Source organism: Oncorhynchus mykiss, chromosome 11 (genome assembly GCF_057628025.1).
Source record: "Oncorhynchus mykiss isolate SJ-2025 chromosome 11, ASM5762802v1, whole genome shotgun sequence".
In the NCBI taxonomy this organism is placed as follows: Eukaryota; Metazoa; Chordata; class Actinopteri; order Salmoniformes; family Salmonidae; genus Oncorhynchus; species Oncorhynchus mykiss.
In genome coordinates this window covers 85065001-85080543 of record NC_143032.1, presented here as the reverse complement: position 1 = coordinate 85080543, position 15543 = coordinate 85065001, and the positions used below count along the sequence as shown (strand labels likewise).

Genomic DNA, 15543 nt, shown 5'->3' with positions numbered 1-15543 from the left:
GCCCCTGATACAACATTCATCATGAACTTCAACAAGTGCTGTATGTATCCGTCATTGCTGATTCATTGAAAGTTGGGGAAGTGTGTGTGTGTTTTTTTTAATTGATATTTGTTGAGGGTCAGGCTCTCTTTGTCTGGTGGTTATCATAGGGTCACATTGTGTGATTGTCATTTCGGGAATTAACACTGTCAATCGGCAGTTAGGAATCTCAGGAAGATTACGTTGTTTCGCCACCACATCTCATCACTATCCACCTACATTTCACATTTGCTTTCGTTGCTGCAACCCCAGCAGGAGCTATTTCAATAACAGAAAAAAAAAACAGGAAGTAACGCATTTAGCAAAAAAACAACAACTACGCCTTTCTGTCGTACAGGGAGGTCTTTATTTGGGGGGGGGTTGGGTGCGTCATATAGGCCTAAACATCAGGTGATATTATCTAAATGACATGAATGGAAATATATCGCGCTGAGAAAACAACTGTTTTAAAAAGGCACCACCTTCATAGATTTTAATCCAATTTATAGAAGACGAGGTAACACTTCCCATTAAGGTTCCCCTTTTATTAACAATAATGGGAAGTGTTACCAAAAGACATCGTCTAGGATATCGTATAGCTTCACTTACTCACTGTCTGTGGATCAAGTGTCTTCTTTGCACAGGGACAAACACAGGGACATAAAAAAAACAAAAAACAAGACTGGGTGGTGTTGATATAAAACACACCCTGTCGTGGCTGACAGATGGCCTTGATAATATGACTCCTTTAATAGATTTAAAAGAGCTGCGGTTATAAACCAGAACCCTTATTACGTGAACTAACACACCATCAACAACTTGCTCTGCCTGTACCGGTCATCTTTCTGGACAATTATACAACACACACACGCACGCACACACACACACACACACACACACACACACACACACACATACACACACACACACACACACACACACACACACACACACACACACACACACATACATACACACACACCCCCCCCCCCGACACACACACACACAGACACACACATACACACACACATACATACACACCCCCCCCCCCACACACACACACACAAACAGACAACACACACAACACACACACGCACACACACACACAACACACACAACACACACACGCACACACACACACACAACACATAGCTCAAATGATTTGCATTGGCACCAACCAGGCAGAGCCAAACGTGTAGACTATAATGTGTCTGCAGGATGAAGTGACCTCTGTCTCCAAGTATCTGTGAACCTGAGAAGGCGTCAGTTGCTCAGCGACTGTCCCAGAACCCTATAGAGACCTACACCTACACCTAGCTACACAACCCTAGCTACAGCACAGGATGCGGTAAAGATTAAATAACAAGCTGTCTAGTTTTAAGCAGAATGACTCTTAATTGCCTCTAAATAAGCGACTCCAAATTGCACCCACTGGTGTAATCAGGATAAAGGGAGTATAGACTAGAGCGACATTACATTACGTCAAAAAACCCCTGTCATTATTATAATGAGATTTCTGGAGAATGTGAGCTCTGTATGTCAAATGAGCCACGAACCAAATGGCCCGTGAGGGCCGCACATTAAAAGGTGATGTGAATGAGAGGTTGTTAGCCTTTACGTAAAAGAGAACTTGTTATGTGACTCGTTATGTGACTCGTTTAATGGGACATGAGAAATATAACCAGAGGCCCTCCTCCCCCTTGCTAATTCTACATCCAACATTCAGTACTCAGCTTTTTGGGTATGTATTTAATACAACACTGATGTTAGTATTGATTCTATCCATCGTTTCCACATATACCAACACGGGTGCACTCTATTCTAATTAAAAAAAGATACCGCTTTGGTTCGAATTGGTCAGGACAGTTAAAGGCATATTGATGTATATATCTCAACCTTGGTGATTCAAGTAAGCCTACAGTACAGCTCTAGTGTAGAATAGCCTATGTCGGTTGTAGACCACTAGGTGTCAGTCTACAGCAGGGTTACTCTTTCTCCCACGCAGGGTGTCCTCGTGCAGACTTAAGAGGTTTGATCATTCGTTGAGTCGTTCACTATGGAACGCTCAGGGTACACGTGTAATAATGGATATGTTAAGTGGGGGGTTTCTATCAGCGAAACGAATTAAATGATCAGTAGACCAATGATTGTGCAGTAAGCATCGATGTCACACCTTCAAGGTAAATTGATCAGGTAAGTCACACGTATTTAGTCTATAAATACAAGATATAGACGTTCTATACTATACTGTACTATACTGTCTATTGAATTGTATTGTGTAACAAAAAAAAAAAAAACTGCTTAGACTCGTGTGTTTGTATCGAAAATAGCAAAGAAAACCTTCTCTTAAAACCTTGCCTACAATTATTTGATTTGTTCTATTTAGATCACACCATTGTTTGTATGAGGCAATGCATCCCAGTGCATTCGGTGTCTGTAAATCCAAGTGTGCCTACGTACAGTGGACTAAAGCACAACTCTACTTTCTTTGTAAAAAAAAAAAAAGAGAGAGAGAGAGAAATAGAGGGACCTGCAGCTTTAAGAAAGAGGTGTAATCATACAAGGATGACGCATGAATAATAATGAAAAGATTCTTCAAAACTCCTCCCCTCAGCCAGCGTGTGTGGTAGCTGTCTAGGCAGTTACCATATTTAAACAAGAGGATTGACCAGGGAAACGGGAGAATTAGTTAGGAAAACTCAGGGGATTCTTCCATCAGTTGAGAAGGTTGCAGGAGACTCTCTGTACAGGATCATACACTTAATACATTTAGACATTTTATTTTATTAATTCTAAGAAAAAAGGAAATTCAATTTAGATTTTTTTTTGTTGTTGAAAGATTCCACATTTGCAATTGACCTGCGCGCTCCGCGGCTCCGGGGACGCAGTTGACTTGGAGAGAGAGTTATACAGAGAGGATAGAATCTCTCCAATATTGCATTATTACTGATTACAGGCAAAGCATAACTTTTAAAGTTGCATCATGCCATGTTACATGTCATTGTGTTTGTACCTTTGGCTGGGGTTGTTACCTGGCCGGACAAGTACAGCCGTGAATGAAGACATTGAAGTATTGGTGATGTTGCCCAAAAATAACTCGTATATGTTCTCAATAGCAAGAGTGGCACCGGCCATCGAGTATGCAAAGCAGGGGTTGAAAATCGGCGGCGGTCTGTATTCGGGACTTAATTTCAAAGTGCGTTATGAGGATTCCGACTGTGGCAATGATGCACTCTTCTCCCTGGTGGACCGTTCCTGCGAGAAGAAACCGGACTTGGTTCTCGGTCCGGTGTGTGAATACGCCGCGGCGCCGGTTGTAAGGATGGCATCTCACTGGAACATCCCGGTAATATCGACAGGTGCTCTGGCCAGCGGTTTTAGAGACAAAGAGAAAGAATACTCTCACCTGACCCGAATCTCCCCGTCTTACCTAAAAATGGCAGAGACTTTCTTGGCGATGTTCCGTCATTTCAACTGGAAAGACGCGTTGCTGATCTTCGATGACGATAAGAAGGAGAGGAATTGTTACTTCACAATGGAAGGGGTGCACCTCAAACTCATGGAGGAATATCAGACTGTCACCTATGCCATCAACTCTAAAGATGAGCGCCTGAACACAGACGAAATCATCAAATATATCTACGAGAGTGAAGGTACTGTACTGAAAAGTCTCTACTCTGTCCCAGGGTATAGTTTTAAATGTCAGAATAGTTGGTCCACTAGTCCCATCTGCTAATTCTGCCACCCATTGTACTTATCATGTAATTTTATGCTTTATTGAAAGAAAGAAAAACAGGTATGTGAATGGCATGCGTTTCTGCTGCCCAGATATACCCAGTATCTGAGGAACCTATCCATGAAATAAGCCAAATATTTACAGGTAGGTTATGTGAAGCACCCATTGGATGTTAAATCTACCCATTGCATGTCAACGGGCATCAAGAACACATATTTGCAGTTGGCATATTCACACTAATGAAAATGAAATGCTTCCAATATGTGTTAATTGAATTACAACATGTTGTAGTTTCCCTCCCTGTACTGTGGTACTGTATGTATGTATGTAAGAGCACTCCACACTATGCCAAGAGGTCTTGCTTGACCTTTATGGCACACTTTAAGGATGCTGGTTCAAGCATTGCTCAGACGGATCCCCCTCAATCGTTACAACAGTATACCTTCAGTCAGCTGAGACTGCTGTGTTATCAATGTGCCAGGTGCTTATAAACGGTAACAATAAGGACAATGGCACGTTTACCACGGCGGAGAACAGGTACAACATGTCGGTTGCCACAGTTACCGTGACACCAGCGGATAAGTGGAATTGTGTTATATTTAAGCAATACGGCACGATAACCTGGGGTTCATCGCGTTTTAATAGGTTTAATATTCGTTTCTGAATGGCTAGAAGGGCATTAAAACCAGGTAGTGGACAGTTGGTAACATGACTCAATATGCACCTACGCATACAGACCGTGTTTATTACACAGTCGCATAAAGCAAAACCAACAACCATACAAACCGAAATTGGATACGTTGTCAACGCAGGTCCAAGGAGAAATAACATGTAGCTAGCATTGATTGTTTTTTGTAGAGACATCTTTTTTTGTTTGTTGGGGAGCATCTGGTGCCCTAACGTGGTGAGTGGTGAACATGCATTTCTCTGGTTCCTACTGTTATGACACAAGTCAAATCCTACCACATGTTTCTAGTTTGACCAACTGTTTTCAGCAACTGTAATTTTATAATTAGGTTGACTTATTGGAAGGTTTGCAAGCAAAAAAAACTATTTAGCCCAGCTGCTAACCCTAGTGTTTGATATGCAATGCGATGTCCTCGTAGTGAAGTGTTCAGTGTCCTGACGAGAAGGAAAACTTTTCTAGCTATGCCAGGGAAAATCGGGGAAAATCGGGCATCACCAACTCATTGTCATGGATGTAAACAAATTAATATCAATAGAAAATAGCTTAAATAAGCGCAAAGGCAGCTACTTTGCTGTTATTCTGTCTGCAGAAGTAGTGACTGTGTTAGTTGGCTAGCTAGCGAGCGAGAGATAAGTACGTCGCTATCGAGCATGGCAACGGAACATATAGCATGGCAACGGAACATATAGCATGGCTACGGAACATATACATGGCAACGGAACATATAGCATAGCAACGGAATATATCACATGGCAACGGAACATATAGCATGGCAAATGAACATATAGCATGGCAACAGAACATATAGCATGGCAACAGAACATATAGCATGGCAAAAGAACATATAGCATGGCAACAGAACATATAGCATGGCAACAGAACATATAGCATGGCAACAGAACATATAGCATGGCAAAAGAACATATAGCATGGCAACAGAACATATAGCATGGCAACGGAACATATAGCATAGCAACAGAATATATAGCATGGCAACGGAACATATAGCATGGCAACGGAACATGTAGCATGGCAACGGAACATATAGCATGGCAACGGAACATATAGCATGGCAACGGAACATATAGCATGGCAACAGAACATATAGCATGGCAACAGAACATATAGCATGGCAACGGAACATATAGCATGGCAACGGAACATATAGCATGGCAACAGAACATATAGCGTGGCAACGGAACATATAGCATGGCAACAGAACATATAGCATGGCAACAGAACATATAGCATGGCAACGGAACATATAGCATGGCAACGGAACATATAGCATAGCAACGGAACATATAGCATGGCAACGGAACATATAGCATGGCAACGGAACATATAGCATGGCAATGGAACATATAGCATGGCAACGGAACATATAGCATGGCAACGGAACATATAGCATGACAACGGAACATATAGCATGGCAACGGAACATATAGCATGGCAACGGAACATATAGCATGGCAACGGAACATATAGCATAGCATAGGAACATGTAGCATGGCAACGGAACATATAGCATGGCAACAGAACATATAGCATGGCAACAGAACATATAGCATGGCAACAGAACATATAGCATGGCAACGGAACATATAGCATGGCAACGGAACATATAGCATGGCAATGGCATATATAGCATGGCAACGGAACATATAGCATGGCAACGGAACATATAGCATGGCAACAGAACATATAGCGTGGCAACGGAACATATAGCATGGCAACAGAACATATAGCATGGCAACAGAACATATAGCATGGCAACGGAACATATAGCATGGCAACGGAACATATAGCATAGCAACGGAACATATAGCATGGCAACGGAACATATAGCATGGCAACGGAACATATAGCATGGCAATGGAACATATAGCATGGCAACGGAACATATAGCATGGCAACGGAACATATAGCATGACAACGGAACATATAGCATGGCAACGGAACATATAGCATGGCAACGGAACATATAGCATGGCAACGGAACATATAGCATGGCAACGGAACATATAGCATGGCAACAGAACATATAGCATGGCAACGGAACATATAGCATAGCAACAGAATATATAGCATAGCAACAGAATATATAGCATGGCAACGGAACATATAGCATGGCAACGGAACATATAGCATAGCATAGGAACATGTAGCATGGCAACGGAACATATAGCATGGCAACGGAACATATAGCATGGCAATGGAACATATAGCATGGCAACGGAACATATAGCATGACAACGGAACATATAGCATGGCAACGGAACATATAGCATGGCAACAGAACATATAGCATGGCAACGGAACATATAGCATGGCAATGGAACATATAGCATGGCAACGGAACATATAGCATGGCAACAGAACATATAGCATGGCAACAGAACATATAGCATGGCAACAGAACATATAGCGTGGCAACGGAACATATAGCATGACAACGGAACATATAGCATGGCAACGGAACATATAGCATGGCAACAGAACATATAGCATGGCAAAAGAACATATAGCATGGCAACAGAACATATAGCATGGCAACGGAACATATAGCATGGCAACAGAACATATAGCATGACAACGGAACATATAGCATGGCAACAGAACATATAGCATGGCAACGGAACATATAGCGTGGCAACGGAATATATCGCATGGCAACGTAACATATAACATTGCAACGGAACATATAGCATGGCAACGGAACATATAGCATGACAACGGAACATATAGCATGGCAACAGAACATATAGCATGGCAACAGAACATATAGCATGGCAACGGAACATATAGCATGGCAACGGAACATATCGCATGGCAACGGAACATATAGCATGGCAACAGAACATATAGCGTGGCAACGGAACATATAGCATGGCAACGGAACATACAGAATGAACAAGTGGGTTGCGTCCATAAATATAGAACTAACTAGCGTCCAAAAGAGGAGAAAGCATGAATTTGCTTATAGAAATGAACATGTAAAAAAATATACATATATTTTCTCAGCAACTGTGGCATAAACAGGTTAAACACCTCCATTCTGTACATTACCTTGGAAAAATGAACTCCTCAAAGGGACTCGGATCCGCCTCGTCCCGCTGCATTGGGGCGGCAGGGTAGCCTAGTGGTTAGAGCGTTGGACTAGTAACCGGAAGGTTGCGAGTTCAAACCCCCGAGCTGACAAGGTACAAATCTGTCGTTCTGCCCCTGAACAGGCAGTTAACCCACTGTTCCCAGGCCGTCATTGAAAATAAGAATTTGTTCTTAACTGACTTGCCTGGTTAAATAAAGGTAAAATAAAATAAATAAATAATTGTCCATTATTTCCAAGGTAATGGACAGGACATCAGCAGTTATCCCTTATATAAGGGCTGCTCTTAGGTCTGAGGCGAAGGGCATTATTGCTTTTATAAAACTGTTGCCAACATAAAAAAAGACAAGATAAGCGACATGTTTTCATTAGAAGCGTTATTGTAATGAGTAAATTCGTTTTATTTCATCCTTCCAGTAGATGATATAGCCCAGGCAAAAGCCAGTTGCTATTTCTGAAGTTGCTAACCAAACAGGCTGGTTGTTAATTCTTTAGTTTTGGGATGGTTTGACCCAGTCGTTCATTTTAATCATTCCAACTTTGCCGTGCTAAACAAATCATTGACACCCACCGGGCTTACGCTGGTTTGAATCAACCTGTTCTTACCCTTATTTCAGTGTTTACAATTAGACGAATTAGATGAAAATTAAAACAAAACCAATGTGCTTTCCACAAATGATTTCACGTCATAGTATGTTGTCAAATTTACATTGAAACAATGTTGATCCAACCAGTGTGTTCCCAGTGTGTCTAACAAGCAGAGGTTCAGTGATGATGATAGACAAGATAAAAAAAAAAAAAATTAAACTGAGGTGAAAGGTGACAGAACAAGAGCAGTGTTGGTCAGACCAGGAGACATCCCATCTGAGGTGAAAGGTGACCGAACTAGAGCAGTGTTGGTCAGACCAGGAGACATCCCATCTGAGGTGAAAGGTGACATAACTAGAGCAGTGTTTATCAGACCAGGAGACATCCCATCTGAGGTGAAAGGTGACATAACTAGAGCAGTGTTTATCAGACCAGGAGACATCCCATCTGAGGTGAAAGGTGACAGAACTAGAGCAGTGTTGGTCAGACCAGGAGACATCCCATCTGAGGTGAAAGGTGACCGAACTAGAGCAGTGTTGGTCAGACCAGGAGACATCCCATCTGAGGTGAAAGGTGACAGAACTAGAGCAGTGTTGGTCAGACCAGGAGACATCCCATCTGAGGTGAAAGGTGACAGAACTAGAGCAGTGTTGGTCAGACCAGGAGACATCCCATCTGAGGTGAAAGGTGACAGAACTAGAGCAGTGTTGGTCAGACCAGGAGACATCCCATCTGAGGTGAAAGGTGACAGAACTAGAGAGGTGTTTATCAGACCAGGAGACATCCCATCTGAGGTGAAAGGTGACAGAACTAGAGAGGTGTTTATCAGACCAGGAGACATCCCATCTGAGGTGAAAGATGACAGAACTAGAGCAGTGTTTGTCAGACCAGGAGACATCCCATCTGAGGTAACAACTAGAGCAGTGTTTGTCAGACCAGGAGACATCCCAAAAATCGGTCTTCTCACTAAAATGTCTGTAGTGTCCAAACAGTTTGGGTTACAAATCCCTCAATGGAAAGGTGAGATTTTGTTTTGCTGTACCCCGGTACCAGTTTAATTTTTATTTTTGGAAGTATAAATGGAGACTATTTAGTGCCAAAAATAAGGTGTTAAATACATGTAAAAAAAAAAGTAATAATTATGTTTTTCCTGATTTTTCTCATACAATTATCTCTCAGATTTAGGAGAGACACTTCAGAACAAACTTCCCCCTCCAGCTTAGACAGGGTTTAGACTCTTATGGGTTAATATATCATTTAGAAATAGGCAACCAGAAGCTTATTGTCAAGTCAATAATATAGCTATGGTGGATAGCTAGGCTAACGTTACTTCTCCTTTGTTAGCTAGCTAGCCAACTAAAGCTAACACACAATCACGTCAAGCAGCTGACATTTTTTACATTTTTTAAAACATTTTTATTTCACTTTTATTTAGCCAGGTAAGCTAGTTGAGAACACCTTTATTTAGCCAGGTAAGCTAGTTGAGAACACCTTTATTTAGCCAGGTAAGCTAGTTGAGAACACCTTTATTTAGCCAGGTAAACTAGTTGAGAACACCTTTATTTAGCCAGGTAAGCTAGTTGAGAACAAGTTCTCATTTACAATGACAGCAAACGATGTGTATTTTCGTTAGTTTTACCATATCTATATAGCCATTTCTTTGGACATATCCATTATATCTAATGATACTGAGTAGAGTTGCACATTTTGGGGAATATTCAGAGGTGGAAGCTTTCCGTGGGAATCAATGGGAATATATGGGAATTAACGGGAATATATGGGAATTAACGGGAATATATGGGAATTAACGGGAATATATGGGAATTGACGGGAATATATGGGAATTAACGGGAATATATGGGAATTAACGGGAATTTAACGGGAATATATGGGAATTGACGGGAATATATGGGAATTAACGGGAATATATGGGAATTAACGGGAATATATGGGAATTAACGGGAATATATGGGAATTAACGGGAATATATACAAATTAATATTAATACCATTTAAATGTAGATGTTTTTTGCATTGGATATATTTACTACATCATATGGAGACAGACACATAAACATTTTACCTCATCATAAGTAGACAGAATTGCAAAAGATTAAACCCTTCCAATTGAAAAAAAATGAAAGTTTTATTTACGAATTGAACTTTAAATGAGATGACTCTTCACATGGGAGGATTTCACTGTACAACAAAAGGGAATATTGAATGATCCCCAATGATCCATCACATCTCCCAAAAACGTTTTCAACATCTGTAAAATGATAGTCGAGAAACTAAAGCTTTGGTTGTCTTCCTCTCAGGCTTCCATGTCTTCTCCCTGGACCTCCTCAATGTCCAGCTCTTGAACATCAGACTCTGAGGCCTCATCTTCACTGTCACTTTCCAACCTTGTTGAGGATGGCTCGTTGTCAGGTTCAAAAAGCCTCAAATTTGCACAGATGGCCACCAATCTTTCAACCCTTGTATTGGTCAGTCTGTTGCGTGCTTTGGTGTGTGTGTTCCCAAACAAGGACCAGTTGCGCTCTGAGGCGGCTGATGTTGGTGGGATTTGGAGGATGATGGAGGCAACAGGGGAAAGAACCTCATATCCACATAGTCCAGGTGGCTGATGAGATGTTTGGCATGACTGCCATATAGCATTTCCATCCCAAAGCCCTTGCTTGGAAGTGTACTTCGCCAGACTGCCAAGAACCTTGCCCTCATCCAGGCCAAGGTGGCGAGACACGGTAGTGATGACAACATAGGCCTTGTTGATCTTTGCACCAGACAGGATGCTCTTGCCAGCATACTTGGGGTCCAACATGTACGCTGCGGCGTGTTTGGGCTTCAGGCAGAAGTCTTTACACTTTTTGATGTATTTCAGAACTGCAGTTTCCTCTGCTTGGAGCAACAGTGAAGTGGGCAGGGCAGTACGGATTTCTTCTCTTACATCTGCAAGCAGAGTCTGAACATCAGACAGGATGGCATTGTCTCCCTCAATCCGTCCACTGGTTACTGCTATAGGTTTCAGGAGTTTCAGGCTGCTTACCACTCTCTCCCAAAATACATCATCCAGGAGGATCCTCTTGATGGGGCTGTCCATATCGGCAGCCTGTGATATGGCCATTTCTTGGAGAGACTCCTTCCCCTCCAGGAGACTGTCAAACATGATGACAACACCACCCCAACGGGTGTTGCTGGGCAGCTTTAATGTGGTGCTCTTATTCTTCTCACTTTGCTTGGTGAGATAGATTGTTGCTATAACTTGATGACCCTTCACATACCTAACCATTTCCTTGGCTCTCTTGTAGAGTGTATCCATTGTTTTCAGTGCCATGATGTCCCTGAGGAGCAGATTCAATGTATTAGCAGCACAGCCAATGGGTGTGATGTGAGGGTAGGACTCCTCCACTTTAGACCAAGCAGCCTTCATTTTCGCAATATTGTCTGTCACCAGTGCAAATACCTTCTGTGGTCCAAGGTCATTGATGACTGCCTTCAGCTCATCTGCAATGTAGAGACTGGTGTGTCTGTTGTCCCTTGTCTGTGCTCTTGTAGAATACTGGTTGAGGAGTGGAGATGATGTAGTTCATTCTTCCTTGCCCACAAACATTTGACCGCCCATCAGAGATGATTGCAATACAGTCTGCATTCTCTATGATTTGCTTGACCTTCACTTGAACTCTGTTGAACTCTGCATCCAGCAAATGAGTAGATAAAGCATGTCTGGTTGGAGGGGTGTATGCTGGGTGAAGAACATTCAGAAATCTCTTCCAATACACATTGCCTGTGAGCATCAGAGGTTAACCAGTTGCATACACAGCTCGAGCAAGACATTCATCAGCATTTCTCTGACTATATTCCTCCATTGAGACAAGAACACTTTGGATTCCAGGAGGACCATGAGCTGTTGAGAGAACTTTATGCACTTGGCCAGATGATTCTGCATCTTTGCATTCTTCACATATGATTTGGTACATTATTTGCAAATGTACAAGCTTTTCCTTCTACATTAGCTGCAGTGAAATGTGTCCACACATCAGATGGTGCCCGTGGCATTTTCCTGTAAATATTAGTAAAAAATGAGTAAAAAAAACAACAAATACCATTCCATGTACAGATAAATAGTTAAGCAGTTAGATTAAACAACTCCTTTGTAAGATAAATGTTTTAAATGAAACATGTATGGAAACAGGTGAATTAACACTCCTCAGTTAGCAGGCTGAAGCAAGCTAAAACCTACATGGTAGCAAAAACTACCATGTGGGTTTTAGCTTGTGGGTGGGTGGATGGAGTGATGGGGGTGATGGGTGGATGGTTGGATGGATTGGCAACATGGTTTCAAGGGGAAACTGTTATGGGGCATCCTTTTCTGAAATGCCTTCTCTGTCTCTCTTCATTCAGACTGGTAATGCAACTAGACCTATGTCTAATGTTTTCACAGAGGCATCCTCTGTTCATTCATGGCTCTCCTTTAACAGACTAAAAGAGAGAGATGAAGGGAGAGAGAAGAGTGAGACAGACAGACAGACAGACAGACAGACAGACAGACAGACAGACAGACAGACAGACAGACAGACAGACAGACAGACAGACAGACAGACAGACAGACAGACAGAGAGAGACAGACAGACACCTTGAGACATGATCTACTAGGACAAGCAAGTGAGTGGTTCATTTGGGGACTCATAAAAATAGTTAATATTCTGTAAGTATTCTCATAATGTTCATTTACAGGACAGGGGGGTAGCTGGAATGGGCAGAGTCTAAAGCAAGGTTACATCATCTTCACCATTGGATTGTTCATCATAATAGGTTAGAGACTGACTACATTAAATCATTCTGTTATCTGGTGACTCACGTTGTGGACTCATTGAGTAGTGTCGTGACTTTGGCCATGCCGGATTAAGTGATATGACATGCTATTCTATAAAATTATTTCTCTGTAATTAAGCTAATCAGGTAAATAATTAACTAGAAAGTCAGGGCACCACAAAATAATATTTATAGATCTGTTGTCTTCTGAATAAACTCTTAAAGACCTGGTCATCTTTTACATCAGTAGCAGTCAATATTTAATCGTCACCATATTCAGTCTCATCTGAAAGTTGTACATTCTTGGCTATCTTCACGAACCCTGGCTAACAAGTTGAATCAGCAATTCAAAATTGGGTTTAATTATTTATTTACTAAATACCTAACTAATCACACAGAATTACATATACACAGAATGGATCAGACATTGATTACAAATGATGTCATAAAGAAAAACGTCCCTAGCGGACGGAACAGATATGACAACACAAAGGAAAGGGGTTGGGTTTTGAATGAAAGAGCGGGAAGACTAAGGAACAAAGAGATTTTGTTCCTTAGCAGATACTCTGCCCGTCCTCTCCTAGCCCACGTCTACAGTTGCTGTTCTAATGCGACGGCTAGGAGGTATCACTAAGGGTTCAAAGTTCATACCAAGTTGCCATGCTATATGCTCATGCTACAGTATATTCTGGCTGGTATAGTCAAAATTCATCATTCCGGCGTGTAGGTTGTCACCTTCACATTGAAATTCAATTTCGTTAGGTTCTTGCTGAGGTTGGCATAGTTCTGTAGGTGGTCTTTGTCCTTTCAACGTGGGGACCTCAAGTCCATATGTCCTTGGAACAGGAAGTTGAATTTTCGCCAACGGGTTTATATAGTGGTGAAAGAAGGGTGTGGTTCATAGTTTACAACCAGTGTCTGTTCACTTGGGCGGGGCCTCTGAGTGAGCAGAGTTTCTCTATGACAAACCGTTCTCTAATTTAAGAAGCTAAAATTACATTTAATCTTTTCACAAATAGTTTCATATTTAAACATTTAAATTGCACAACAATTCCACGTGAATCTGATAACTAGAATGTGTAGACTTTCCAAGATACAGTTTTTGTCGTCCTGTCATTAGTAATAATATCTCAGACGCCAACTTATCTGACATCAAATTCATTAAGTACCGACGCATATTTTAAACTGGTTGGATTACCGAAATATGGTACCTTTTCTCACCTTTTGATGTTACCAGACTCTCTATGTTACAAAGGCATTTCCAATAGTCACATCAGTAGAGTAGAGAGAGGAAAAAGGGGAAAGGTGTTTATGGGGGTCATAAACCTCCCCAACGGGCCAACGTCAGGACAGTTGGGTATGTACACATCAAACCATGTCTCTGTTGTCGCAGCACATGGAGGTGCAGTACATATTTACCCACTGTTCTCTTCTTTTCATGGAACAAGCTATTCAAGCTAGAATAAGCTGCTTTGTACTGTGTTATGAACTAGTAACAGTAATGTACTGTGTTATTAACTAGTAACAGTAATGTACTGTGTTATTAACTAGTAACAGTAATGTACTGTGTTATTAACTAGTAACAGTAATGTACTGTGTTATTAACTAGTAACAGTAATGTACTGTGTTATTAACTAGTAACAGTAATGTACTGTGTTATTAACTAGTAACAGTAATGTGTACTGTGTTATTAACTAGTAACAGTAATGTACTGTGTTATTAACTAGTAACAGTAATGTACTGTGTTATTAACTAGTAACAGTAATGTACTGTGTTATTAACTAGTAACAGTAATGTACTGTGTTATTAACTAGAAACAGTAATGTACTGTGTTATTAACTATTAACAGTAATGTACTGTGTTATTAACTAGTAACAGTAATACTGTGTTATTAACTAGTAACAGTAATGTACTGTGTTATTAACTAGTAACAGTAATGTACTGTGTTATTAACTAGTAACAGTAATGTACTGTGTTATTAACTAGTAACAGTAATACTGTGTTATTAACTAGTAACAGTAATGTACTGTGTTATTAACTAGTAACAGTAATGTACTGTGTTATTAACTAGAAACAGTAATGTACTGTGTTATTAACTAGTAACAGTAATGTACTGTGTTATTAACTAGTAACAGTAATGTACTGTGTTATTAACTAGTAACAGTAATGTACTGTGTTATTAACTAGTAACAGTAATGTACTGTGTTATTAACTAGTAACAGTAATGTACTGTGTTATTAACTAGTAACAGTAATACTGTGTTGTTAACTAGTAACAGTAATGTACTGTGTTATTAACTAGTAACAGTAATGTACTGTGTTATTAACTAGTAACAGTAATGTACTGTGTTATTAACTAGTAACAGTAATGTACTGTGTTATTAACTAGTAACAGTAATGTACTGTGTTATTAACTAGAAACAGTAATGTACTGTGTTATTAACTAGTAACAGTAATGTACTGTGTTATTAACTAGTAACAGTAATGTACTGTGTTATTAACTAGTAACAGTAATGTACTGTGTTATTAACTAGTAACAGTAATGTACTGTGTTATTAACTATTAACAGTAATGTACTGTGTTATTAACTAGTA

General features: G+C 40.6%; 1 protein-coding gene across 2 annotated transcripts in view; it reads left to right on the top strand.

Moving 5' to 3' along the window:
- The first annotated feature begins 2122 nt into the window (after positions 1 to 2122).
- LOC100136308 (atrial natriuretic peptide receptor 3) overlaps positions 2123 to 15543 on the top strand; it is an 88187-nt gene continuing 74766 nt past the window's right edge. For both annotated transcript variants that reach the window (XM_036936535.2, XM_036936534.2), the window contains exon 1: positions 2123 to 3671. In XM_036936535.2, the coding sequence (XP_036792430.2) occupies positions 3002 to 3671 (670 nt within the window). In that variant the 5' untranslated portion in view covers positions 2123 to 3001. The remainder of the gene's footprint in view (positions 3672 to 15543) is intronic.